This window comes from Phalacrocorax carbo, chromosome 2 (assembly GCF_963921805.1).
Source record: "Phalacrocorax carbo chromosome 2, bPhaCar2.1, whole genome shotgun sequence".
In the NCBI taxonomy this organism is placed as follows: domain Eukaryota; kingdom Metazoa; phylum Chordata; class Aves; order Suliformes; family Phalacrocoracidae; genus Phalacrocorax; species Phalacrocorax carbo.
This window is the reverse complement of record NC_087514.1, coordinates 1,306,580-1,330,415: the sequence shown is the minus strand read 5'-3', so window position 1 is coordinate 1,330,415 and position 23,836 is coordinate 1,306,580. Positions and strand designations below refer to the sequence as shown.

Below are 23,836 nucleotides of genomic sequence, written 5' to 3'. Positions count from 1 at the left end.
CCCCTGGCCTCGTTCCCGAGGAGGGGGAATGCAGTCCTCCCACCTGGGATTTAGACACATTGAGGACATCTCCCCTGCACGGCCTTGCTTTCTGGCTGAAAAACCTCCCAGCTCTCTCAGCTTCTCCTCACAGGAAGGATGCTCCAGGCCCTTCAGCCTCTTGGTGGCCTCGCACTCGACTCGATCCTCTAAGGCCGTGTCTTTCTTCCGCTGGAAAGCCCTCCACTGGAGACACGACTCCCCACGGGGCCTCACCAGTGCTGAAAAGAGAGCAAGATCACCTTCACTGACCTGCTGGCAATGCTCTTCCCAACGCCACCCCGGGGGACTCCTGGCCTCTTGTGCCACAAGGCTGCATTGCTGCTTCGCAGTCAGCTTTTCCTCTGCCAGCACCACAAAGTCGTGCTCAGCAAAGCTGCTTTCCAGCTCCTCGGCCCCCAGCCTCTCTTCGTCCCCAGATGCAGGACTTGGCACTTCCCCCTCTTGACCTTCCGGAGATTCCTCTCTGCCCCGTTCTCCAGCCTCTCCAGCTCCCTGGCAATACTGTCAAAGCAGCCGGTGCCGCAGCCACTCCTCCAGATTTTGCATCATTTGCCAACTTGCCGAGGGGGCGCTCCGTCCCTGGGCCCACCTCATCGATGAGGATCTTGGACAGGGTTGGCCTCACGCACCCAAGTCCTGGGCTACACCGCCTGAGACTTGCCTCCATCTGCACTTTGGGCCGCTCACCACAAGCCTCTGGGACCAGCCCTTCAACCCCTTGCGCATCCTCTGGTCTCCCTCCACTTACACAAGCCGGAATTTCTCCGCTTGTCTAGGAGCGTGCAACGGGAGAAAGTGTCAAAGGCTTCACTGAAAGGTCAAGGTAAACACCAGCCACGACTCTCTCGTCATCCACAAAGCTAGTCACTTCAACGGAGAAAACACGGAGGTCAGTCAAGCACGACTTCCCCTTCGTAAATCCACGCCGATGACTCTCCATCGCCTGCTTGTCCTTGCTGGGCTTGGCAGTGCTCTCCAGGACCATTTCCTCCCTCCCCTTTCTTGGAAACTAGGTCAGCCTAGGCAACCTCTTCTTACCCAGATCGTCCCTCCGGGTCTTCTTCACGATAGAAGGGCTGGCAGCTCTCTTCCAGCCATCACAAAACGCCCGCAGGCACCATGACCTTCACAAGGTCGTGGAGAGTGGCCTCCCGAGGACGTGAGACAGCTCCCTCAGCAGTCGCAGCTACAAGGCCTCAGGTCCCACACACTTGCTTACCTCCAGACGCACGGCACTCCTTCATCATCCTCAGCAAGAGGCACTGCTCACCTGACAAAGAGCCTGCTAAACACTCACCTTGGCTCAATGGGGCAGGCCTTGCCAGTCCTCAACTCTTCGGCGTGTATCCACCACCTCCCGGGCCTTGGCTCTGCAGCCCCGTACAGCATGCTCGCCTCCAGTGCCTGCTGCAGTCTCCAAATCCTCTTTCTGCCCGTCAAACACTGTGCAGAGAAGTGGCCTCACCCCAAAGACAGACCCCAAAGGCCCTGCATCACCAGGCTCACCTGCCAGCCGCTCCAGCTCACCCTCTGCCTCTCGCCACACTCCCGGGCTCTCCACAAACTCACTTGCCCTTGCGAGGCTCCCCAGAGCAAGCACGGAGTCACGCCTGAGCCCAGGCTGCATCAAACAGACCAGCCCCAGCTAAGGGAGGCGCTACGGAGGGGCCAACACAAGCCTTTGGGGAGCATGGCAGGGCTCCCCCCACCACAGGGCTTGCCAGCTCTGGACGTGGGCTGCCAGGGCAACATCCTGCTCCCGCAAGCCGCCCTCCTCTGCCTGCTCCCACTCACACCCCCACGGACAGCACCGACGGGCCACAACCACAAACAGGCAGCCTCCTTTCTCCCACCTACAACCTCACAAGCAAGAGGGGCACCAAGACACGTGCAGAGCACACCCAGCTGTGGCTTTAGGCCAGGCCTAAAGACAGCCTCAGTCACCTGGCAGCAAGGCCAGCAGGGACCAAGTGCCATGGAAGGGGCAGCGCCTCATGCCTGGCACGCCTCAAAGAAGAGACCAGCCTTCCACAGCTGCGAGGAAAGGGGGCCCCCGCTTCACAATGCACCCACAAAATAAACCACACCACATGAGTGCCATGGCATGACCTCACTGACGACACCCCGCCTCTCCAACGCTTTGGTCGCGTATGCTGCCTGCCCTGACACGCGCCATCAAACCAAGCCTTTGGCCTCTAATAGTCTCACTTAAAAGCTGCCGCCAGGGCCAAGGGCACACGTCCTCAAGAAGAGGACATGAAAGTGCACAACTGCAGAAGGAAAACACGCCCCACCTCATGACCTGCATGACTGTGGCATGCAACAGCCACTTGCTGCAAAGCACCGTCATGTGCAAAGGCTTCCTTACCACCTCGGGCACTCGGCGACCAGTATAAAAGCCGGCCCAGCACCTCTCTCCCTCACACACTTCTCCTTGTGCCTTCTCCTCCAACGTCAACGAGGTGAGTCTGAACCCCCTTCCCCTCCTTCCCCTTCTTCCCCTGCCCCACCTGGCCCGGCTCTTCCAGCACGCTCTGCCCCCAACTCAGCAGCCCTGACGCCTCCTCACCGCCACGCTCCCCACAGCCACACAACACACCTCCACGCTCACTTGCCCTCCTGCAACACCACCCCTCGCACCCCCACGCCCCTACGCTTTCTCAACACCCTCTCTTCCAGGGACCCTCCAGCCCACACACATGGCCTGCTACGACCTCTGCCGCCCCTGCGGACCCACCCCGCTGGCTAACAGCTGCAACGAGCCCTGTGTCAGGCAGTGCGAGGAGTCCCGCGTCGTCATCCAGCCTCCCGCCGTGCTGGTCACCCTGCCAGGACCCATCCTCAGCTCCTTCCCCCAGAGCACCGCCGTCGGCTCCTCCTCATCGGCTGCCGTGGGCAACGTCCTCGGCTCCCAGGGAGTGCCCGTCTCTTCCGGCCGCTTCGGCTACGGCTACGGCTTTGGAGGCCTGGGCTGCTACGGCGGCGGAAGGGGCTGCTACCCCTGCTAAGGGCCCTGACCACCACCCCTGAGACCAACCAACGCACCCTGCAAGCCAGGGCATGGACTGAGGACGCACCTCCGGGCTCTTGCTGCCACGTGGACCTGCCCTCCACGGCTCCTCCTCTCAAGGCACCAAGCAAGGAAGCAGGGAAGGGGCCAACCCAGCCTGCCTGGACACATGGCCCACGCACCTCCTCCTCTTCTCCCACTTCCTTCCTTGCATCACCCCTTCTACTGTCTCCAGTACTGCCCAATGCAATCACTTGCTCACAAGCCATAGAGCACCGGGGACCTCCGGCGTGCCGCTCCCATTGTGCGGCAGGAAGTTCTTGCTGCTCTGGCAAGGTCCTCTCTCGCACACGGCACCTCGGCTGATGGTCGCTAGACTTGCACCTCAGACCCCTTCCTTTCCACTTGGTGCTCCTGCCTTTTTGCTCTCTTTTGTCCATCAATAAAGTTCTCCTGCATCCCAGCCTGTGAGGTCTCCTCTTCCCTTCTTCTCCCAAGCCTCCTCCAACCTCACCCAGCACAAAGCCAGGGCTCAAGAGGCCAGCGGGGTGGGCGGAAAAGGGCTACGAGACTTCGCTTAACAAGTGTGGCCCCAGCAACACCGCCACCGCCACCACAACAGAGCAGCACAGCATGGGCTTCCACCCCACCATACAAGCCCTTCACTTGCCTAAACATAGCTTTGAACGTTCTAATGCATTCTACCCATGCCTCTGACAGCAGCTCCCCAGGGCAGCATGCACTTCGCCAGCTCCCTTCCCCCGCAAGCCTCTCTGGCCATCACAGCAACCAGAAGCACAGCTAACAGAATCCCTGAGTGCGCAAGGAACCTCTGGACATCATGCAGCTCTCAACCTGAGCAGAGTCAGCTCGAGCGTGCTGTCCACGACCGTGTGCAGTCAGGTTTTCAGGATCCCTAAGGACGGGGACTGCCACACCTCCCTGCGCAAGCGGCTCCACTGCTTCCCCACCCTCACACGGAAAAAGGCTTGCCTTCTCTTCCAAGGAAATGGCACGTCTTTTCCCCTTTCTCCATTTGCCCTTGCCCTGGCCGTGGGCACCCATGAGAAGAGGCTGAGTCCCCTGGCCTCGTTCCCGAGGAGGGGGAATGCAGTCCTCCCATCTGGGATTTAGACACATTGAGGACATCTCCCCTGCACAGCCTTGCTTTCTGGCTGAAAAACCTCCCAGCTCTCTCAGCTTCTCCTCACAGGAAGGATGCTCCAGGCCCTTCAGCCTCTTGGTGGCCTCGCACTCGACTCGATCCTCTAAGGCCATGTCTTTCTTCCGCTGGAAAGCCCTCCACTGGAGACACGACTCCCCACGGGGCCTCACCAGTGCTGAAAAGAGAGCAAGATCACCTTCACTGACCTGCTGGCAATGCTCTTCCCAACGCCACCCCGGGGGACTCCTGGCCTCTTGTGCCACAAGGCTGCATTGCTGCTTCGCAGTCAGCTTTTCCTCTGCCAGCACCACAAAGTCGTGCTCAGCAAAGCTGCTTTCCAGCTCCTCGGCCCCCAGCCTCTCTTCGTCCCCAGATGCAGGACTTGGCACTTCCCCCTCTTGACCTTCCGGAGATTCCTCTCTGCCCCGTTCTCCAGCCTCTCCAGCTCCCTGGCAATACTGTCAAAGCAGCCGGTGCCGCAGCCACTCCTCCAGATTTTGCATCATTTGCCAACTTGCCGAGGGGGCGCTCCGTCCCTGGGCCCACCTCATCGATGAGGATCTTGGACAGGGTTGGCCTCACGCACCCGAGTCCTGGGCTACACCGCCTGAGACTTGCCTCCATCTGCACTTTGGGCCGCTCACCACAAGCCTCTGGGACCAGCCCTTCAACCCCTTGCGCATCCTCTGGTCTCCCTCCACTTACACAAGCCGGAATTTCTCCGCTTGTCTAGGAGCGTGCAACGGGAGAAAGTGTCAAAGGCTTCACTGAAAGGTCAAGGTAAACACCAGCCACGACTCTCTCGTCATCCACAAAGCTAGTCACTTCAACGGAGAAAACACGGAGGTCAGTCAAGCACGACTTCCCCTTCGTAAATCCACGCCGATGACTCTCCATCGCCTGCTTGTCCTTGCTGGGCTTGGCAGTGCTCTCCAGGACCATTTCCTCCCTCCCCTTTCTTGGAAACTAGGTCAGCCTAGGCAACCTCTTCTTACCCAGATCGTCCCTCCGGGTCTTCTTCACGATAGAAGGGCTGGCAGCTCTCTTCCAGCCATCACAAAACGCCCACAGGCACCATGACCTTCACAAGGTCGTGGAGAGTGGCCTCCCGAGGACGTGAGACAGCTCCCTCAGCAGTCGCAGCTACAAGGCCTCAGGTCCCACACACTTGCTTACCTCCAGACGCACGGCACTCCTTCATCATCCTCAGCAAGAGGCACTGCTCACCTGACAAAGAGCCTGCTAAACACTCACCTTGGCTCAATGGGGCAGGCCTTGCCAGTCCTCAACTCTTCGGCGTGTATCCACCACCTCCCGGGCCTTGGCTCTGCAGCCCCGTACAGCATGCTCGCCTCCAGTGCCTGCTGCAGTCTCCAAATCCTCTTTCTGCCCGTCAAACACTGTGCAGAGAAGTGGCCTCACCCCAAAGACAGACCCCAAAGGCCCTGCATCACCAGGCTCACCTGCCAGCCGCTCCAGCTCACCCTCTGCCTCTCGCCACACTCCCGGGCTCTCCACAAACTCACTTGCCCTTGCGAGGCTCCCCAGAGCAAGCACGGAGTCACGCCAGAGACCAGGCTGCATCAAACGGGCCGGCCCCAGCTAAGGGAGGCGCTACGGAGGGGCCAACACAAGCCTTTGGGGAGCGTGGCAGGGCTCCCCCCACCACAGGGCTTGCCAGCTCTGGACGTGGGCTGCCAGGGCAACATCCTGCTCCCGCAAGCCGCCCTCCTCTGCCTGCTCCCACTCACACCCCCACGGACAGCACCGACGGGCCACAACCACAAACAGGCAGCCTCCTTTCTCCCACCTACAACCTCACAAGCAAGAGGGGCACCAAGACACGTGCAGAGCACACCCAGCTGTGGCTTTAGGCCAGGCCTAAAGACAGCCTCAGTCACCTGGCAGCAAGGCCAGCAGGGACCAAGTGCCATGGAAGGGGCAGCGCCTCATGCCTGGCACGCCTCAAAGAAGAGACCAGCCTTCCACAGCTGCGAGGAAAGGGGGCCCCCGCTTCACAATGCACCCACAAAATAAACCACACCACATGAGTGCCATGGCATGACCTCACTGACGACACCCTGCCTCTCCAACGCTTTGGTCACGTATGCTGCCTGCCCTGACACGCGCCATCAAACCAAGCCTTTGGCCTCTAATAGTCTCACTTAAAAGCTGCCGCCAGGGCCAAGGGCACACGTCCTCAAGAAGAGGACATGAAAGTGCACAACTGCAGAAGGAAAACACGCCCCACCTCATGACCTGCATGACTGTGGCATGCAACAGCCGCTTGCTGCAAAGCACCGTCATGTGCAAAGGCTTCCTTACCACCTCGGGCACTCGGCGACCAGTATAAAAGCCGGCCCAGCACCTCTCTCCCTCACACACTTCTCCTTGTGCCTTCTCCTCCAACGTCAACAAGGTGAGTCTGAACCCCCTTCCCCTCCTTCCCCTCCTTCCCCTTCTTCCCCTGCCCCACCTGGCCTGGCTCTTCCAGCATGCTCTGCCCCCAACTCAGCAGCCCTGACACCTCCTCACCGCCATGCTACCCACAGCCACACAACACACCTCCACGCTCACTTGCCCTCCTGCAACACCACCCCTCGCACCCCCACGCCCCTATGCTTTCTCAACACCCTCTCTTCCAGGGACCCTCCAGCCCACACACATGGCCTGCTACGACCTCTGCCGCCCCTGCGGACCCACCCCGCTGGCTAACAGCTGCAACGAGCCCTGTGTCAGGCAGTGCGAGGAGTCCCGCGTCGTCATCCAGCCTCCCGCCGTGCTGGTCACCCTGCCAGGACCCATCCTCAGCTCCTTCCCCCAGAGCACCGCCGTCGGCTCCTCCTCATCGGCTGCCGTGGGCAACGTCCTCGGCTCCCAGGGAGTGCCCGTCTCTTCCGGCCGCTTCGGCTACGGCTACGGCTTTGGAGGCCTGGGCTGCTACGGCGGCGGAAGGGGCTGCTACCCCTGCTAAGGGCCCTGCCCACCACCCCTGACACCAACCAACGCACCCTGCAAGCCAGGGCATGGACTGAGGACGCACCTCCGGGCTCTTGCTGCCACGTGGACCTGCCCTCCACGGCTCCTCCTCTCAAGGCACCAAGCAAGGAAGCAGGGAAGGGGCCAACCCAGCCTGCCTGGACACATGGCCCACGCACCTCCTCCTCTTCTCCCACTTCCTTCCTTGCATCACCCCTTCTACTGTCTCCAGTACTGCCCACTGCAATCACTTGCTCACAAGCCATAGAGCACCGGGGACCTCCGGCGTGCCGCTCCCATTGTGCGGCAGGAAGTTCTTGCTGCTCTGGCAAGGTCCTCTCTCGCACACGGCACCTCGGCTGATGGTCGCTAGACTTGCACCTCAGACCCCTTCCTTTCCACTTGGTGCTCCTGCCTTTTTGCTCTCTTTTGTCCATCAATAAAGTTCTCCTGCATCCCAGCCTGTGAGGTCTCCTCTTCCCTTCTTCTCCCAAGGTTCCTCCAACCTCACCCAGCACAAAGCCAGGGCTCAAGAGGCCAGCGGGGTGGGCGGAAAAGGGCTACGAGACTTCGCTTAACAAGTGTGGCCCCAGCAACACCGCCACCGCCACCACAACAGAGCAGCACAGCATGGGCTTCCACCCCACCATACAAGCCCTTCACTTGCCTAAACATAGCTTTGAACGTTCTAATGCATTCTACCCATGCCTCTGACAGCAGCTCCCCAGGGCAGCATGCACTTCGCCAGCTCCCTTCCCCCGCAAGCCTCTCTGGCCATCACAGCAACCAGAAGCACAGCCAACAGAATCCCTGAGTGCGCAAGGAACCTCTGGACATCATGCAGCTCTCAACCTGAGCAGAGTCAGCTCGAGCGTGCTGTCCACGACCGTGTGCAGTCAGGTTTTCAGGATCCCTAAGGACGGGGACTGCCACACCTCCCTGCGCAAGCGGCTCCACTGCTTCCCCACCCTCACACGGAAAAAGGCTTGCCTTCTCTTCCAAGGAAATGGCACGTCTTTTCCCCTTTCTCCATTTGCCCTTGCCCTGGCCGTGGGCACCCATGAGAAGAGGCTGAGTCCCCTGGCCTCGTTCCCGAGGAGGGGGAATGCAGTCCTCCCACCTGGGATTTAGACACATTGAGGACATCTCCCCTGCACGGCCTTGCTTTCTGGCTGAAAAACCTCCCAGCTCTCTCAGCTTCTCCTCACAGGAAGGATGCTCCAGGCCCTTCAGCCTCTTGGTGGCCTCGCACTCGACTCGATCCTCTAAGGCCATGTCTTTCTTCTGCTGGAAAGCCCTCCACTGGAGACACGACTCCCCACGGGGCCTCACCAGTGCTGAAAAGAGAGCAAGATCACCTTCACTGACCTGCTGGCAATGCTCTTCCCAACGCCACCCCGGGGGACTCTTGGCCTCTTGTGCCACAAGGCTGCATTGCTGCTTCGCAGTCAGCTTTTCCTCTGCCAGCACCACAAAGTCGTGCTCAGCAAAGCTGCTTTCCAGCTCCTCGGCCCCCAGCCTCTCTTCGTCCCCAGACGCAGGACTTGGCACTTCCCCCTCTTGACCTTCCGGAGATTCCTCTCTGCCCCGTTCTCCAGCCTCTCCAGCTCCCTGGCAATACTGTCAAAGCAGCCGGTGCCGCAGCCACTCCTCCAGATTTTGCATCATTTGCCAACTTGCCGAGGGGGCGCTCCGTCCCTGGGCCCACCTCATCGATGAGGATCTTGGACAGGGTTGGCCTCACGCACCCGAGTCCTGGGCTACACCGCCTGAGACTTGCCTCCATCTGCACTTTGGGCCGCTCACCACAAGCCTCTGGGACCAGCCCTTCAACCCCTTGCGCATCCTCTGGTCTCCCTCCACTTACACAAGCCGGAATTTCTCCGCTTGTCTAGGAGCGTGCAACGGGAGAAAGTGTCAAAGGCTTCACTGAAAGGTCAAGGTAAACACCAGCCACGACTCTCTCGTCATCCACAAAGCTAGTCACTTCAACGGAGAAAACACGGAGGTCAGTCAAGCACGACTTCCCCTTCGTAAATCCACGCCGATGACTCTCCATCGCCTGCTTGTCCTTGCTGGGCTTGGCAGTGCTCTCCAGGACCATTTCCTCCCTCCCCTTTCTTGGAAACTAGGTCAGCCTAGGCAACCTCTTCTTACCCAGATCGTCCCTCCGGGTCTTCTTCACGATAGAAGGGCTGGCAGCTCTCTTCCAGCCATCACAAAACGCCCGCAGGCACCATGACCTTCACAAGGTCGTGGAGAGTGGCCTCCCGAGGACGTGAGACAGCTCCCTCAGCAGTCGCAGCTACAAGGCCTCAGGTCCCACACACTTGCTTACCTCCAGACGCACGGCACTCCTTCATCATCCTCAGCAAGAGGCACTGCTCACCTGACAAAGAGCCTGCTAAACACTCACCTTGGCTCAATGGGGCAGGCCTTGCCAGTCCTCAACTCTTCGGCGTGTATCCACCACCTCCCGGGCCTTGGCTCTGCAGCCCCGTACAGCATGCTCGCCTCCAGTGCCTGCTGCAGTCTCCAAATCCTCTTTCTGCCCGTCAAACACTGTGCAGAGAAGTGGCCTCACCCCAAAGACAGACCCCAAAGGCCCTGCATCACCAGGCTCACCTGCCAGCCGCTCCAGCTCACCCTCTGCCTCTCGCCACACTCCCGGGCTCTCCACAAACTCACTTGCCCTTGCGAGGCTCCCCAGAGCAAGCACGGAGTCACGCCAGAGACCAGGCTGCATCAAACGGGCTGGCCCCAGCTAAGGGAGGCGCTACGGAGGGGCCAACACAAGCCTTTGGGGAGCATGGCAGGGCTCCCCCCACCACCGGGCTTGCCAGCTCTGGACGTGGGCTGCCAGGGCAACATCCTGCTCCCGCAAGCCGCCCTCCTCTGCCTGCTCCCACTCACACCCCCACGGACAGCACCGAGGGGCTGCAACAGCAAACAGGCAGCCTCCTTTCTCCCACCTACAACCTCACAAGCAAGAGGGGCACCAAGACACATGCAGAGCACACCCAGCTGTGGCTTTAGGCCAGGCCTAAAGACAGCCTCAGTCACCTGGCAGCAAGGCCAGCAGGGACCAAGTGCCATGGAAGGGGCAGCGCCTCATGCCTGGCACGCCTCAAAGAAGAGACCAGCCTTCCACGGCTGCGAGGAAAGGGGGCCCCCGCTTCACAATGCACCCACAAAATAAACCACACCACATGAGTGCCATGGCATGACCTCACTGACGACACCCCGCCTCTCCAACGCTTTGGTCGCGTATGCTGCCTGCCCTGACACGCGCCATCAAACCAAGCCTTTGGCCTCTAATAGTCTCACTTAAAAGCTGCCGCCAGGGCCAAGGGCACACGTCCTCAAGAAGAGGACATGAAAGTGCACAACTGCAGAAGGAAAACACGCCCCACCTCATGACCTGCATGACTGTGGCATGCAACAGCCGCTTGCTGCAAAGCACCGTCATGTGCAAAGGCTTCCTTACCACCTCGGGCACTCGGCGACCAGTATAAAAGCCGGCCCAGCACCTCTCTCCCTCACACACTTCTCCTTGTGCCTTCTCCTCCAACGTCAACAAGGTGAGTCTGAACCCCCTTCCCCTCCTTCCCCTCCTTCCCCTTCTTCCCCTGCCCCACCTGGCCCGGCTCTTCCAGCATGCTCTGCCCCCAGCTCAGCAGCCCTGACGCCTCCTCACCGCCACGCTCCCCACAGCCACACAACACACCTCCACGCTCACTTGCCCTCCTGCAACACCACCCGTCGCACCCCCACGCCCCTACGCTTTCTCAACACCCTCTCTTCCAGGGACCCTCCAGCCCACACACATGGCCTGCTACGACCTCTGCCGCCCCTGCGGACCCACCCCGCTGGCTAACAGCTGCAACGAGCCCTGTGTCAGGCAGTGCGAGGACTCCCGCGTCGTCATCCAGCCTCCCGCCGTGCTGGTCACCCTGCCAGGACCCATCCTCAGCTCCTTCCCCCAGAGCACCGCCGTCGGCTCCTCCTCATCGGCTGCCGTGGGCAACGTCCTCGGCTCCCAGGGAGTGCCCGTCTCCTCCGGTGGATTTGGCTATGGCTACGGCTTTGGAGGCCTGGGCTGCTACGGCGGCGGAAGGGGCTGCTACCCCTGCTAAGGGCCCTGACCACCACCCCTGACACCAACAGCACGCACCCTGCAAGCCAGGGCATGGACTGAGGACGCACCTCCGGGCTCTTGCTGCCACGTGGACCTGCCCTCCACGGCTCCTCCTCTCAAGGCACCAAGCAAGGAAGCAGGGAAGGGGCCAACCCAGCCTGCCTGGACACATGGCCCACGCACCTCCTCCTCTTCTCCCACTTCCTTCCTTGCATCACCCCTTCTACTGTCTCCAGTACTGCCCACTGCAATCACTTGCTCACAAGCCATAGAGCACCGGGGACCTCCGGCGTGCTGCTCCCATTGTGCGGCAGGAAGTTCTTGCTGCCCTGGCAAGGTCCTCTCTCGCACACGGCACCTCGGCTGATGGTCGCTAGACTTGCACCTCAGACCGCTTCCCTTCCACTTGGTGCTCCTGCCTTTTTGCTCTCTTTTGTCCATCAATAAAGTTCTCCTGCATCCCAGCCTGTGAGGTCTCCCCTTCTTCTCCCAAGGTTCCTCCAACCTCACCCAGCACAAAGCCAGGGCTCAAGAGGCCAGCGGGGTGGGCGGAAAAGGGCTACGAGACTTCGCTTAACAAGTGTGGCCCCAGCAACACCGCCACCGCCACCACAACAGAGCAGCACAGCATGGGCTTCCACCCCACCATACAAGCCCTTCACTTGCCTAAACATAGCTTTGAACGTTCTAATGCATTCTACCCATGCCTCTGACAGCAGCTCCCCAGGGCAGCATGCACTTCGCCAGCTCCCTTCCCCCGCAAGCCTCTCTGGCCATCACAGCAACCAGAAGCACAGCCAACAGAATCCCTGAGTGCGCAAGGAACCTCTGGACATCATGCAGCTCTCAACCTGAGCAGAGTCAGCTCGAGCGTGCTGTCCACGACCGTGTGCAGTCAGGTTTTCAGGATCCCTAAGGACGGGGACTGCCACACCTCCCTGCGCAAGCGGCTCCACTGCTTCCCCACCCTCACACGGAAAAAGGCTTGCCTTCTCTTCCAAGGAAATGGCACGTCTTTTCCCCTTTCTCCATTTGCCCTTGCCCTGGCCGTGGGCACCCATGAGAAGAGGCTGAGTCCCCTGGCCTCGTTCCCGAGGAGGGGGAATGCAGTCCTCCCACCTGGGATTTAGACACATTGAGGACATCTCCCCTGCACGGCCTTGCTTTCTGGCTGAAAAACCTCCCAGCTCTCTCAGCTTCTCCTCACAGGAAGGATGCTCCAGGCCCTTCAGCCTCTTGGTGGCCTCGCACTCGACTCGATCCTCTAAGGCCATGTCTTTCTTCCGCTGGAAAGCCCTCCACTGGAGACACGACTCCCCACGGGGCCTCACCAGTGCTGAAAAGAGAGCAAGATCACCTTCACTGACCTGCTGGCAATGCTCTTCCCAACGCCACCCCGGGGGACTCTTGGCCTCTTGTGCCACAAGGCTGCATTGCTGCTTCGCAGTCAGCTTTTCCTCTGCCAGCACCACAAAGTCGTGCTCAGCAAAGCTGCTTTCCAGCTCCTCGGCCCCCAGCCTCTCTTCGTCCCCAGATGCAGGACTTGGCACTTCCCCCTCTTGACCTTCCGGAGATTCCTCTCTGCCCCGTTCTCCAGCCTCTCCAGCTCCCTGGCAATACTGTCAAAGCAGCCGGTGCCGCAGCCACTCCTCCAGATTTTGCATCATTTGCCAACTTGCCGAGGGGGCGCTCCGTCCCTGGGCCCACCTCATCGATGAGGATCTTGGACAGGGTTGGCCTCACGCACCCGAGTCCTGGGCTACACCGCCTGAGACTTGCCTCCATCTGCACTTTGGGCCGCTCACCACAAGCCTCTGGGACCAGCCCTTCAACCCCTTGCGCATCCTCTGGTCTCCCTCCACTTACACAAGCCGGAATTTCTCCGCTTGCCTAGGAGCGTGCAACGGGAGAAAGTGTCAAAGGCTTCACTGAAAGGTCAAGGTAAACACCAGCCACGACTCTCTCGTCATCCACAAAGCTAGTCACTTCAACGGAGAAAACACGGAGGTCAGTCAAGCACGACTTCCCCTTCGTAAATCCACGCCGATGACTCTCCATCGCCTGCTTGTCCTTGCTGGGCTTGGCAGTGCTCTCCAGGACCATTTCCTCCCTCCCCTTTCTTGGAAACTAGGTCAGCCTAGGCAACCTCTTCTTACCCAGATCGTCCCTCCGGGTCTTCTTCACGATAGAAGGGCTGGCAGCTCTCTTCCAGCCATCACAAAACGCCCGCAGGCACCATGACCTTCACAAGGTCGTGGAGAGTGGCCTCCCGAGGACGTGAGACAGCTCCCTCAGCAGTCGCAGCTACAAGGCCTCAGGTCCCACACACTTGCTTACCTCCAGACGCACGGCACTCCTTCATCATCCTCAGCAAGAGGCACTGCTCACCTGACAAAGAGCCTGCTAAACACTCACCTTGGCTCAATGGGGCAGGCCTTGCCAGTCCTCAACTCTTCGGCGTGTATCCACCACCTCCCGGGCCTTGGCTCTGCAGCCCCGTACAGCATGCTCGCCTCCAGTGCCTGCTGCAGTCTCCAAATCCTCTTTCTGCCCGTCAAACACTGTGCAGAGAAGTGGCCTCACCCCAAAGACAGACCCCAAAGGCCCTGCATCACCAGGCTCACCTGCCAGCCGCTCCAGCTCACCCTCTGCCTCTCGCCACACTCCCGGGCTCTCCACAAACTCACTTGCCCTTTCGAGGCTCCCCAGAGCAAGCACGGAGTCACGCCAGAGACCAGGCTGCATCAAACGGGCCGGCCCCAGCTAAGGGAGGCGCTATGGAGGGGCCAACACAAGCCTTTGGGGAGCGTGGCAGGGCTCCCCCCACCACCGGGCTTGCCAGCTCTGGACGTGGGCTGCCAGGGCAACATCCTGCTCCCGCAAGCCGCCCTCCTCTGCCTGCTCCCACTCACACCCCCACGGACAGCACCGAGGGGCTGCAACAGCAAACAGGCAGCCTCCTTTCTCCCACCTACAACCTCACAAGCAAGAGGGGCACCAAGACACGTGCAGAGCACACCCAGCTGTGGCTTTAGGCCAGGCCTAAAGACAGCCTCAGTCACCTGGCAGCAAGGCCAGCAGGGACCAAGTGCCATGGAAGGGGCAGCGCCTCATGCCCGGCACACCTCAAAGAAGAGACCAGCCTTCCACGGCTGCGAGGAAAGGGGGCCCCCGCTTCACAATGCACCCACAAAATAAACCGCACCACATGAGTGCCATGGCATGACCTCACTGACGACACCCCGCCTCTCCAACGCTTTGGTCGCGTATGCTGCCTGCCCTGACACGCGCCATCAAACCAAGCCTTTGGCCTCTAATAGTCTCACTTAAAAGCTGCCGCCAGGGCCAAGGGCACACGTCCTCAAGAAGAGGACGTGAAAGTGCACAACTGCAGAAGGAAAACACGCCCCACCTCATGACCTGCATGACTGTGGCATGCAACAGCCGCTTGCTGCAAAGCACCGTCATGTGCAAAGGCTTCCTTACCACCTCGGGCACTCGGCGACCAGTATAAAAGCCGGCCCAGCACCTCTCTCCCTCACACACTTCTCCTTGTGCCTTCTCCTCCAACGTCAACAAGGTGAGTCTGAACCCCCTTCCCCTCCTTCCCCTCCTTCCCCTTCTTCCCCTGCCCCACCTGGCCCGGCTCTTCCAGCATGCTCTGCCCCCAGCTCAGCAGCCCTGACGCCTCCTCACCGCCACGCTCCCCACAGCCACACAACACACCTCCACGCTCACTTGCCCTCCTGCAACACCACCCCTCGCACCCCCACGCCCCTATGCTTTCTCAACACCCTCTCTTCCAGGGACCCTCCAGCCCACACACATGGCCTGCTACGACCTCTGCCGCCCCTGCGGACCCACCCCGCTGGCTAACAGCTGCAACGAGCCCTGTGTCAGGCAGTGCGAGGACTCCCGCGTCGTCATCCAGCCTCCCGCCGTGCTGGTCACCCTGCCAGGACCCATCCTCAGCTCCTTCCCACAGAACACCGCCGTCGGATCCTCCTCTTCGGCTGCCGTGGGCAACGTCCTCGGCTCCCAGGGAGTGCCCGTCTCTTCCGGCCGCTTCGGCTACGGCTACGGCTTTGGAGGCCTGGGCTGCTACGGCGGCGGAAGGGGCTGCTACCCCTGCTAAGGGCCCTGCCCACCACCCCTGACACCAACCAACGCACCCTGCAAGCCAGGGCATGGACTGAGGACGCACCTCCGGGCTCTTGCTGCCACGTGGACCTGCCCTCCACGGCTCCTCCTCTCAAGGCACCAAGCAAGGAAGCAGGGAAGGGGCCAACCCAGCCTGCCTGGACACATGGCCCACGCACCTCCTCCTCTTCTCCCACTTCCTTCCTTGCATCACCCCTTCTACTGTCTCCAGTACTGCCCACTGCAATCACTTGCTCACAAGCCATAGAGCACCGGGGACCTCCGGCGTGCCGCTCCCATTGTGCGGCAGGAAGTTCTTGCTGCTCTGGCAAGGTCCTCTCTCGCACACGGCACCTCGGCTGATGGTCGCTAGACTTGCACCTCAGACCCCTTCCTTTCCACTTGGTGCTCCTGCCTTTTTGCTCTCTTTTGTCCATCAATAAAGTTCTCCTGCATCCCAGCCTGTGAGGTCTCCTCTTCCCTTCTTCTCCCAAGGTTCCTCCAACCTCACCCAGCACAAAGCCAGGGCTCAAGAGGCCAGCGGGGTGGGCGGAAAAGGGCTACGAGACTTCGCTTAACAAGTGTGGCCCCAGCAACACCGCCACCGCCACCACAACAGAGCAGCACAGCATGGGCTTCCACCCCACCATACAAGCCCTTCACTTGCCTAAACATAGCTTTGAACGTTCTAATGCATTCTACCCATGCCTCTGACAGCAGCTCCCCAGGGCAGCATGCACTTCGCCAGCTCCCTTCCCCCGCAAGCCTCTCTGGCCATCACAGCAACCAGAAGCACAGCCAACAGAATCCCTGAGTGCGCAAGGAACCTCTGGACATCATGCAGCTCTCAACCTGAGCAGAGTCAGCTCGAGCGTGCTGTCCACGACCGTGTGCAGTCAGGTTTTCAGGATCCCTAAGGACGGGGACTGCCACACCTCCCTGCGCAAGCGGCTCCACTGCTTCCCCACCCTCACACGGAAAAAGGCTTGCCTTCTCTTCCAAGGAAATGGCACGTCTTTTCCCCTTTCTCCATTTGCCCTTGCCCTGGCCGTGGGCACCCATGAGAAGAGGCTGAGTCCCCTGGCCTCGTTCCCGAGGAGGGGGAATGCAGTCCTCCCATCTGGGATTTAGACACATTGAGGACATCTCCCCTGCACGGCCTTGCTTTCTGGCTGAAAAACCTCCCAGCTCTCTCAGCTTCTCCTCACAGGAAGGATGCTCCAGGCCCTTCAGCCTCTTGGTGGCCTCGCACTCGACTCGATCCTCTAAGGCCATGTCTTTCTTCCGCTGGAAAGCCCTCCACTGGAGACACGACTCCCCACAGGGCCTCACCAGTGCTGAAAAGAGAGCAAGATCACCTTCACTGACCTGCTGGCAATGCTCTTCCCAATGCCACCCCGGGGGACTCCTGGCCTCTTGTGCCACAAGGCTGCATTGCTGCTTCGCAGTCAGCTTTTCCTCTGCCAGCACCACAAAGTCGTGCTCAGCAAAGCTGCTTTCCAGCTCCTCGGCCCCCAGCCTCTCTTCGTCCCCAGACGCAGGACTTGGCACTTCCCCCTCTTGACCTTCCGGAGATTCCTCTCTGCCCCGTTCTCCAGCCTCTCCAGCTCCCTGGCAATACTGTCAAAGCAGCCGGTGCCGCAGCCACTCCTCCAGATTTTGCATCATTTGCCAACTTGCCGAGGGGGCGCTCCGTCCCTGGGCCCACCTCATCGATGAGGATCTTGGACAGGGTTGGCCTCACGCACCCGAGTCCTGGGCTACACCGCCTGAGACTTGCCTCCATCTGCACTTTGGGCCGCTCACCACAAGCCTCTGGGACCAGCCCTTCAACCCCTTGCGCATCCTCTGGTCTCCCTCCACTTACACAAGCCGGAATTTCTCCGCTTGTCTAGGAGCGTGCAACGGGAGAAAGTGTCAAAGGCTTCACTGAAAGGTCAAGGTAAACACCAGCCACGACTCTCTCGTCATCCACAAAGCTAGTCACTTCAACGGAGAAAACACGGAGGTCAGTCAAGCACGACTTCCCCTTCGTAAATCCACGCCGATGACTCTCCATCGCCTGCTTGTCCTTGCTGGGCTTGGCAGTGCTCTCCAGGACCATTTCCTCCCTCCCCTTTCTTGGAAACTAGGTCAGCCTAGGCAACCTCTTCTTACCCAGATCGTCCCTCCGGGTCTTCTTCACGATAGAAGGGCTGGCAGCTCTCTTCCAGCCATCACAAAACGCCCGCAGGCACCATGACCTTCACAAGGTCGTGGAGAGTGGCCTCCCGAGGACGTGAGACAGCTCCCTCAGCAGTCGCAGCTACAAGGCCTCAGGTCCCACACACTTGCTTACCTCCAGACGCACGGCACTCCTTCATCATCCTCAGCAAGAGGCACTGCTCACCTGACAAAGAGCCTGCTAAACACTCACCTTGGCTCAATGGGGCAGGCCTTGCCAGTCCTCAACTCTTCGGCGTGTATCCACCACCTCCCGGGCCTTGGCTCTGCAGCCCCGTACAGCATGCTCGCCTCCAGTGCCTGCTGCAGTCTCCAAATCCTCTTTCTGCCCGTCAAACACTGTGCAGAGAAGTGGCCTCACCCCAAAGACAGACCCCAAAGGCCCTGCATCACCAGGCTCACCTGCCAGCCGCTCCAGCTCACCCTCTGCCTCTCGCCACACTCCCGGGCTCTCCACAAACTCACTTGCCCTTGCGAGGCTCCCCAGAGCAAGCACGGAGTCACGCCAGAGACCAGGCTGCATCAAACGGGCCGGCCCCAGCTAAGGGAGGCGCTACGGAGGGGCCAACACAAGCCTTTGGGGAGCGTGGCAGGGCTCCCCCCACCACCGGGCTTGCCAGCTCTGGACGTGGGCTGCCAGGGCAACATCCTGCTCCCGCAAGCCGCCCTCCTCTGCCTGCTCCCACTCACACCCCCACGGACAGCACCGAGGGGCTGCAACAGCAAACAGGCAGCCTCCTTTCTCCCACCTACAACCTCACAAGCAAGAGGGGCACCAAGACACGTGCAGAGCACACCCAGCTGTGGCTTTAGGCCAGGCCTAAAGACAGCCTCAGTCACCTGGCAGCAAGGCCAGCAGGGACCAAGTGCCATGGAAGGGGCAGCGCCTCATGCCTGGCACGCCTCAAAGAAGAGACCAGCCTTCCACGGCTGCGAGGAAAGGGGGCCCCCGCTTCACAATGCACCCACAAAATAAACCGCACCACATGAGTGCCATGGCATGACCTCACTGACGACACCCCGCCTCTCCAACGCTTTGGTCGCGTATGCTGCCTGCCCTGACACGCGCCATCAAACCAAGCCTTTGGCCTCTAATAGTCTCACTTAAAAGCTGCCGCCAGGGCCAAGGGCACACGTCCTCAAGAAGAGGACATGAAAGTGCACAACTGCAGAAGGAAAACACGCCCCACCTCATGACCTGCATGACTGTGGCATGCAACAGCCGCTTGCTGCAAAGCACCGTCATGTGCAAAGGCTTCCTTACCACCTCGGGCACTCGGCGACCAGTATAAAAGCCGGCCCAGCACCTCTCTCCCTCACACACTTCTCCTTGTGCCTTCTCCTCCAACGTCAACGAGGTGAGTCTGAACCCCCTTCCCCTCCTTCCCCTCCTTCCCCTTCTTCCCCTGCCCCACCTGGCCCGGCTCTTCCAGCATGCTCTGCCCCCAGCTCAGCAGCCCTGACGCCTCCTCACCGCCACGCTCCCCACAGCCACACAACACACCTCCACGCTCACTTGCCCTCCTGCAACACCACCCCTCGCACCCCCACGCCCCTACGCTTTCTCAACACCCTCTCTTCCAGGGACCCTCCAGCCCACACACATGGCCTGCTACGACCTCTGCCGCCCCTGCGGACCCACCCCGCTGGCTAACAGCTGCAACGAGCCCTGTGTCAGGCAGTGCGAGGACTCCCGCGTCGTCATCCAGCCTCCCGCCGTGCTGGTCACCCTGCCAGGACCCATCCTCAGCTCCTTCCCCCAGAGCACCGCCGTCGGCTCCTCCTCATCGGCTGCCGTGGGCAACATCCTCGGCTCCCAGGGAGTGCCCGTCTCCTCTGGCCGCTTCGGCTACGGCTACGGCTTTGGAGGCCTGGGCTGCTACGGCGGCGGAAGGGGCTGCTACCCCTGCTAAGGGCCCTGCCCACCACCCCTGACACCAACCAACGCACCCTGCAAGCCAGGGCATGGACTGAGGACGCACCTCCGGGCTCTTGCTGCCACGTGGACCTGCCCTCCACGGCTCCTCCTCTCAAGGCACCAAGCAAGGAAGCGGGAGAGGGGCCAACCCAGCCTGCCTGGACACATGGCCCACGCACCTCCTCCTCTTCTCCCACTTCCTTCCTTGCATCACCCCTTCTGCTATCTCCTGTACTCACCGATGCAATCATTTGCTCACAAGCCAGGGATCTCCGGTGTGCAGGACTCGAAAATCTTGCTTCTGTGGCAAAATGTCTCTCATACACGGCACTACGGCTGATGGTTACATTACCTGCACCTCAGACCGCTTCCCTTCCACTTGGCGCTCCTGCCTTTTCACTCTGTTTTTTCCAACAATAAAGTTCTCCTCAACCCAACCTGTGAGATCTCCTCTTCCCTTCTTCACCCAAGGCTCCTCCAACTTGACCCAGCACAAAACCAAGCCTCAAGTTGCCTTTGGGGTGGGTGGAGAAGGGTCACAACACCTGTCCTAGGAATTGTGCCAGCTGGCACAAAGATAAGTCTGTACAGGTCATCACCGTGAGTGAAAAAGGGCCACAAGGCCTCTCCTACGAACACCACCACCAGCAACAGCACAGACTGGCACCTGGGGGCTGCTGGAACATGACATAAGCACTTTACAAGAAGGGCTGGCTGGAGCAGGTCGTCCAGGACCACGGCCACTCACGTGTCCACTATCTCCAAGGATGGAGACTCCAGCACCTCTTCCACTCTTTCACCACCCTCACACTGAACAAGGCTTGCCTTCTTTGCCCATGGAATTCCACTTGTGCCGTGGGCCTCTTGTCCTGCCACTCATCACAAGCCTCTTGTGTGCAACCCTTCAAGGAAATCCAGAATAGAATCATTAAGGTTGGAAAAGACCTCTAAGATCACCAGTTCCAACTGTCAACCCAACACCCCCAGGCCTCCTAAACCATGCCCTGAAGTGCCACGCCTACACTTTTTTTAAACACCTCCAGCGATGGTGACTCCACCACCTCTCTGGGCAGCCTCTTCCAATGCCTGACCACCCTTTCAGTAATACATTTTTCCTAACATGCAATCTAAGCCTCCCCTGATGCAGCTTCAGGCCATTTCCTCTCGTCCTATTGCTAGTACCCTAGCAATAGAGACCAATGCCCACTTCACTACAGGCCACTTTCAGGCAGTTGCAGAGGGCGATAAGGTCACCCCTCAGCCTCCTCTTCTCCAGGCTAAACCCTGCCAGCTCCCTCAGCCACTCCCCAGCACACTTGTTCTCTAGAAACTCCTCCAGCTCCGTTGCCCTTCTCTGGACACACTCCAGCACCTCAAGGACCTTCTTGTCCCAACAAGCCCAAACGTGAGCCCAGCATTCGAGGTGGGGCCTCACCAGAGCCAAGCACAGGGGCGCCATCCCTGCCCTGCTCCTGCGGGACACACTATTCCTCATACAAGCCCAGATTATGTTGGCCTTCTTGGTCACCCGGCCACACTGCTGGCTGATGCTCAGATGGCTGTCAGCCAGCACCCCCAGGGCCTTCTCCGACATGCAGCTTTCCAGACACTCTTCCACAAGCTTGGAGCGTTTCATACGGCTCTTGTGACCCAAGTGTAGGACCCAGCACTTGGCCTTGTTAAGCTCATACAGTTGGCCTCGGCGCAGTGATCCAGCCTGTCCAGAATCCTCTGCAGAGCCTTCCCACCCTCAAACAGATCAACACTCCCACCCAACTTGGTGTCGTCTGCAAACTCACTGAGGGCGTACGCAATCCTCTCAACCAAATCACTGATAAAGATATTAAACAAGACTGGCCCCAACACAGAGCCCTGGGGAACCCTGCTCGTGACTGGATGCCAACTGGATTCAGTTCCATTCACCACAACTCTCTGGGCTCGGCCATCCAGACACATTTTTACCCAGTGAAGAGACCACCTGTCTAAGCCATGAGCCTCCAGCTGCTCTAGGAGGATGCTGTGGGAGACAGGGTCAAAGGCCTCAACAAAGTGCAGATAGATAACATCCACAGCCTCTCCCTCATCCACTGGGTGGGTCACCTGGTCAAGAAAGAGACCAGGTAGGGCCAGCAAGAGGCTGCTTCCATGAAGCCATGCTGGCTGGGCCTGATCCCTGGTTGTCCTGCACATGCCTGGTGAGCGCACTCAGGATGAACTGCTCCATAATCTTCCCCGGTACTGAGGTCAGGTGGCTGGCCAGTAGTTCCCCGCATCCTCCATCAGAGGTTCTGTTTGGAGAACAGGAGGCTGAGGGGGGACCCCATTGCTCTCTACAGCTTCCTGAGGAGGAGAGGGGCATGGGGAAGTGCTGAGCTCTTCTCCCTGGCACCCAGTGAGAGGACTGATGGGAATGCTTCAAAGCCATATCAGGGGACTTTCGGAATTGACATTAGCAAACATTCCTGGGAGGGTGGTCAAACACTCGGACAGGCTTCCTAGAGAGGCGGTCGATGCCGCAAGTCTGTCAGTGCTTAAGAGGCATTTGGACAATGCCCTTAATAACATGCTTTAACTTTTGGTCAGCCCTGAAGTGGTCAGGCAGTTGGGCTAGAGGATCACTCTAGGTCCCTTCCAAGTGGACTCTTCCAAGGTGACTCTTCTAGTCCAGGCTAGGCAGCCTATTCTGCTTCCTCAACCCTTTGCCATGCAAGCATCCCCTCGAGGTTTGGCATGAAAGCATCCCCTGCCTGCCTGCCTCTCCCACTATACTTGGGCCTCCCACGGGACTCACCAGCTCTCCCAGAGCTCACCAGCCAGGCGCCCGCACTGCAGCCTTCCCTCACCACAGCCAGCTGCTCCCTCAGCACCCTCAGCCATCAGCCAATCAGGACGCAGCTAACAACATGCCCACCGGGGGTGCCTAACAGCCTGCCAATCGGGCGGCGGCTGACAGGCGCCAGCTGCTGCAGCAGATCCTGGAAGTTTCCAGAAGGCTCCTGTCAGGACCCCAAAATCAACACGTCGGGCACAAGAAATCAAACATCTTCACCAAACGGCCCCCAGAACCGCTGCTGGGAGGGGCGGGGGCTGAATGAGGGGCTGAATGACTAGAAATGCTGCTGACAACCGAACCAAAGGCCTCAGGCAAAAGCAGCTGGGGCACTTGGAGGGGTCAGGTGGAGGGAAAATGCCATGATCTAATAACTAAAACATTGTCATCAATATGTACATCAAGAAGGCACCCTGCCCTTCTTGCACATGCTGCAGGGTGCCAGGGACACGTGGGCGGGGTCCCCTTTCATGGTCCCCCCTTGCTGTTGTCCCCAGCCCAACCACCTCCAGTCCTTGGCACAACATCTTCTCTCACAAAGTGGAGCCAGGACCACCCACACAGTGTTCCTGTCCCCATCCCCAGTTGGCGCCAGGACCCTGGACAACCTAGGTGCCCAGGTCACCTTGCTGTGGGGTCCTCAGCTGACCCAATGCTGGACTAGGGCTGCACTCTCCGCCTGGCTGCACGGTCCCCATTCCACTTACATGGGAGCCCCTAGCCCATGGCCTCACCTTGCTATGGGGTCCCCAGATGATCCCTTGCAGGGGATCCCCAACGCCACCATCCCCTCTGCGCTGCAGGGTCCCACAGTGCACGTGGTCTCCAGGCCACCATCCTCCCTGCCTCAGGGGCCATGCACCACCTCTACAGGGGACCCCAAGTCACCACCCCTCTGCACTGCGCTCACCATCCTCCTCACTGTGGGGACCCTGAGGCACAGCATGGGGCACCGAGCACCGGCCCCACGAACAAGCCTGTCACCCTGCTCAGCTCTGAAGATGGGCCTCAGTGCGGGGATGGCCGGGGCTGGACACCAGATGACTACCAAGACGCTCTGTCACTCCCTTTCCTCAACTGGACTGAAGACGACAAAAGGCTCCTGAGTCAACATAAGGACAGGGAGCGATCACTCAGCAATTACCATCACGGGCAAAACAGACGTGCCTTGGGGAAATTAATGTAGTTTTTTGCTAAAAGTCAGAGTAGAGTAATGACAAATATAGACAAAACCTAAAACACCTTCCCCACCCCTCCCTTCTTCCAAGGTTCACTTTACTCCTAATTTACTCCACCTCTTCCCCTGAGCAGCGCAGGGGGATGGGCAATGGGGGTTGTGGTCAGTTCATCACACGGTGGTTCTGCTGCTCCTACTACCTCAGTGGGAGGAC

The 23,836-nt window shown here is 59.8% G+C and overlaps 5 protein-coding genes across 5 annotated transcripts; all 5 read left to right on the top strand.

Annotated features, from left to right (window-relative positions):
- The first annotated feature begins 2,633 nt into the window (after nucleotides 1–2,633).
- Nucleotides 2,634–3,050, top strand: LOC135312241 (feather keratin-like). The gene has a single exon (XM_064445383.1). It carries the CDS (start codon nucleotides 2,742–2,744, stop codon nucleotides 3,048–3,050), a length of 309 nt encoding a protein of 102 aa, XP_064301453.1. The 5' UTR covers nucleotides 2,634–2,741.
- A 3,816-nt stretch (nucleotides 3,051–6,866) lies between these two features.
- On the top strand, nucleotides 6,867–7,380 carry LOC135312240 (feather keratin-like). The gene has a single exon (XM_064445381.1). It carries the CDS (start codon nucleotides 6,883–6,885, stop codon nucleotides 7,189–7,191), a length of 309 nt encoding a protein of 102 aa, XP_064301451.1. The 5' UTR covers nucleotides 6,867–6,882; the 3' UTR covers nucleotides 7,192–7,380.
- A 3,627-nt stretch (nucleotides 7,381–11,007) lies between these two features.
- LOC135312239 (feather keratin 1-like) lies at nucleotides 11,008–11,332 on the top strand. The gene has a single exon (XM_064445380.1). The coding sequence runs from the start codon at nucleotides 11,024–11,026 to the stop codon at nucleotides 11,330–11,332; it is 309 nt and encodes a 102-aa protein (XP_064301450.1). The 5' UTR covers nucleotides 11,008–11,023.
- A 3,812-nt stretch (nucleotides 11,333–15,144) lies between these two features.
- Nucleotides 15,145–15,657, top strand: LOC135312238 (feather keratin 1-like). The gene has a single exon (XM_064445379.1). The coding sequence runs from the start codon at nucleotides 15,161–15,163 to the stop codon at nucleotides 15,467–15,469; it is 309 nt and encodes a 102-aa protein (XP_064301449.1). The 5' UTR covers nucleotides 15,145–15,160; the 3' UTR covers nucleotides 15,470–15,657.
- Nucleotides 15,658–19,301: 3,644 nt separating this feature from the next.
- On the top strand, nucleotides 19,302–19,736 carry LOC135312237 (feather keratin 1-like). The gene has a single exon (XM_064445378.1). The coding sequence runs from the start codon at nucleotides 19,302–19,304 to the stop codon at nucleotides 19,608–19,610; it is 309 nt and encodes a 102-aa protein (XP_064301448.1). The 3' UTR covers nucleotides 19,611–19,736.
- The last annotated feature ends 4,100 nt before the right edge of the window (nucleotides 19,737–23,836 follow it).

Coding starts and splice junctions, on each gene's coding strand:
- LOC135312238 (XM_064445379.1), top strand. CDS start 15,161: ATGGCCTGCTACGACCTCTGCCGCCCCTGCGGACCCACCCCGCTGGCT.
- LOC135312237 (XM_064445378.1), top strand. CDS start 19,302: ATGGCCTGCTACGACCTCTGCCGCCCCTGCGGACCCACCCCGCTGGCT.
- LOC135312239 (XM_064445380.1), top strand. CDS start 11,024: ATGGCCTGCTACGACCTCTGCCGCCCCTGCGGACCCACCCCGCTGGCT.
- LOC135312240 (XM_064445381.1), top strand. CDS start 6,883: ATGGCCTGCTACGACCTCTGCCGCCCCTGCGGACCCACCCCGCTGGCT.
- LOC135312241 (XM_064445383.1), top strand. CDS start 2,742: ATGGCCTGCTACGACCTCTGCCGCCCCTGCGGACCCACCCCGCTGGCT.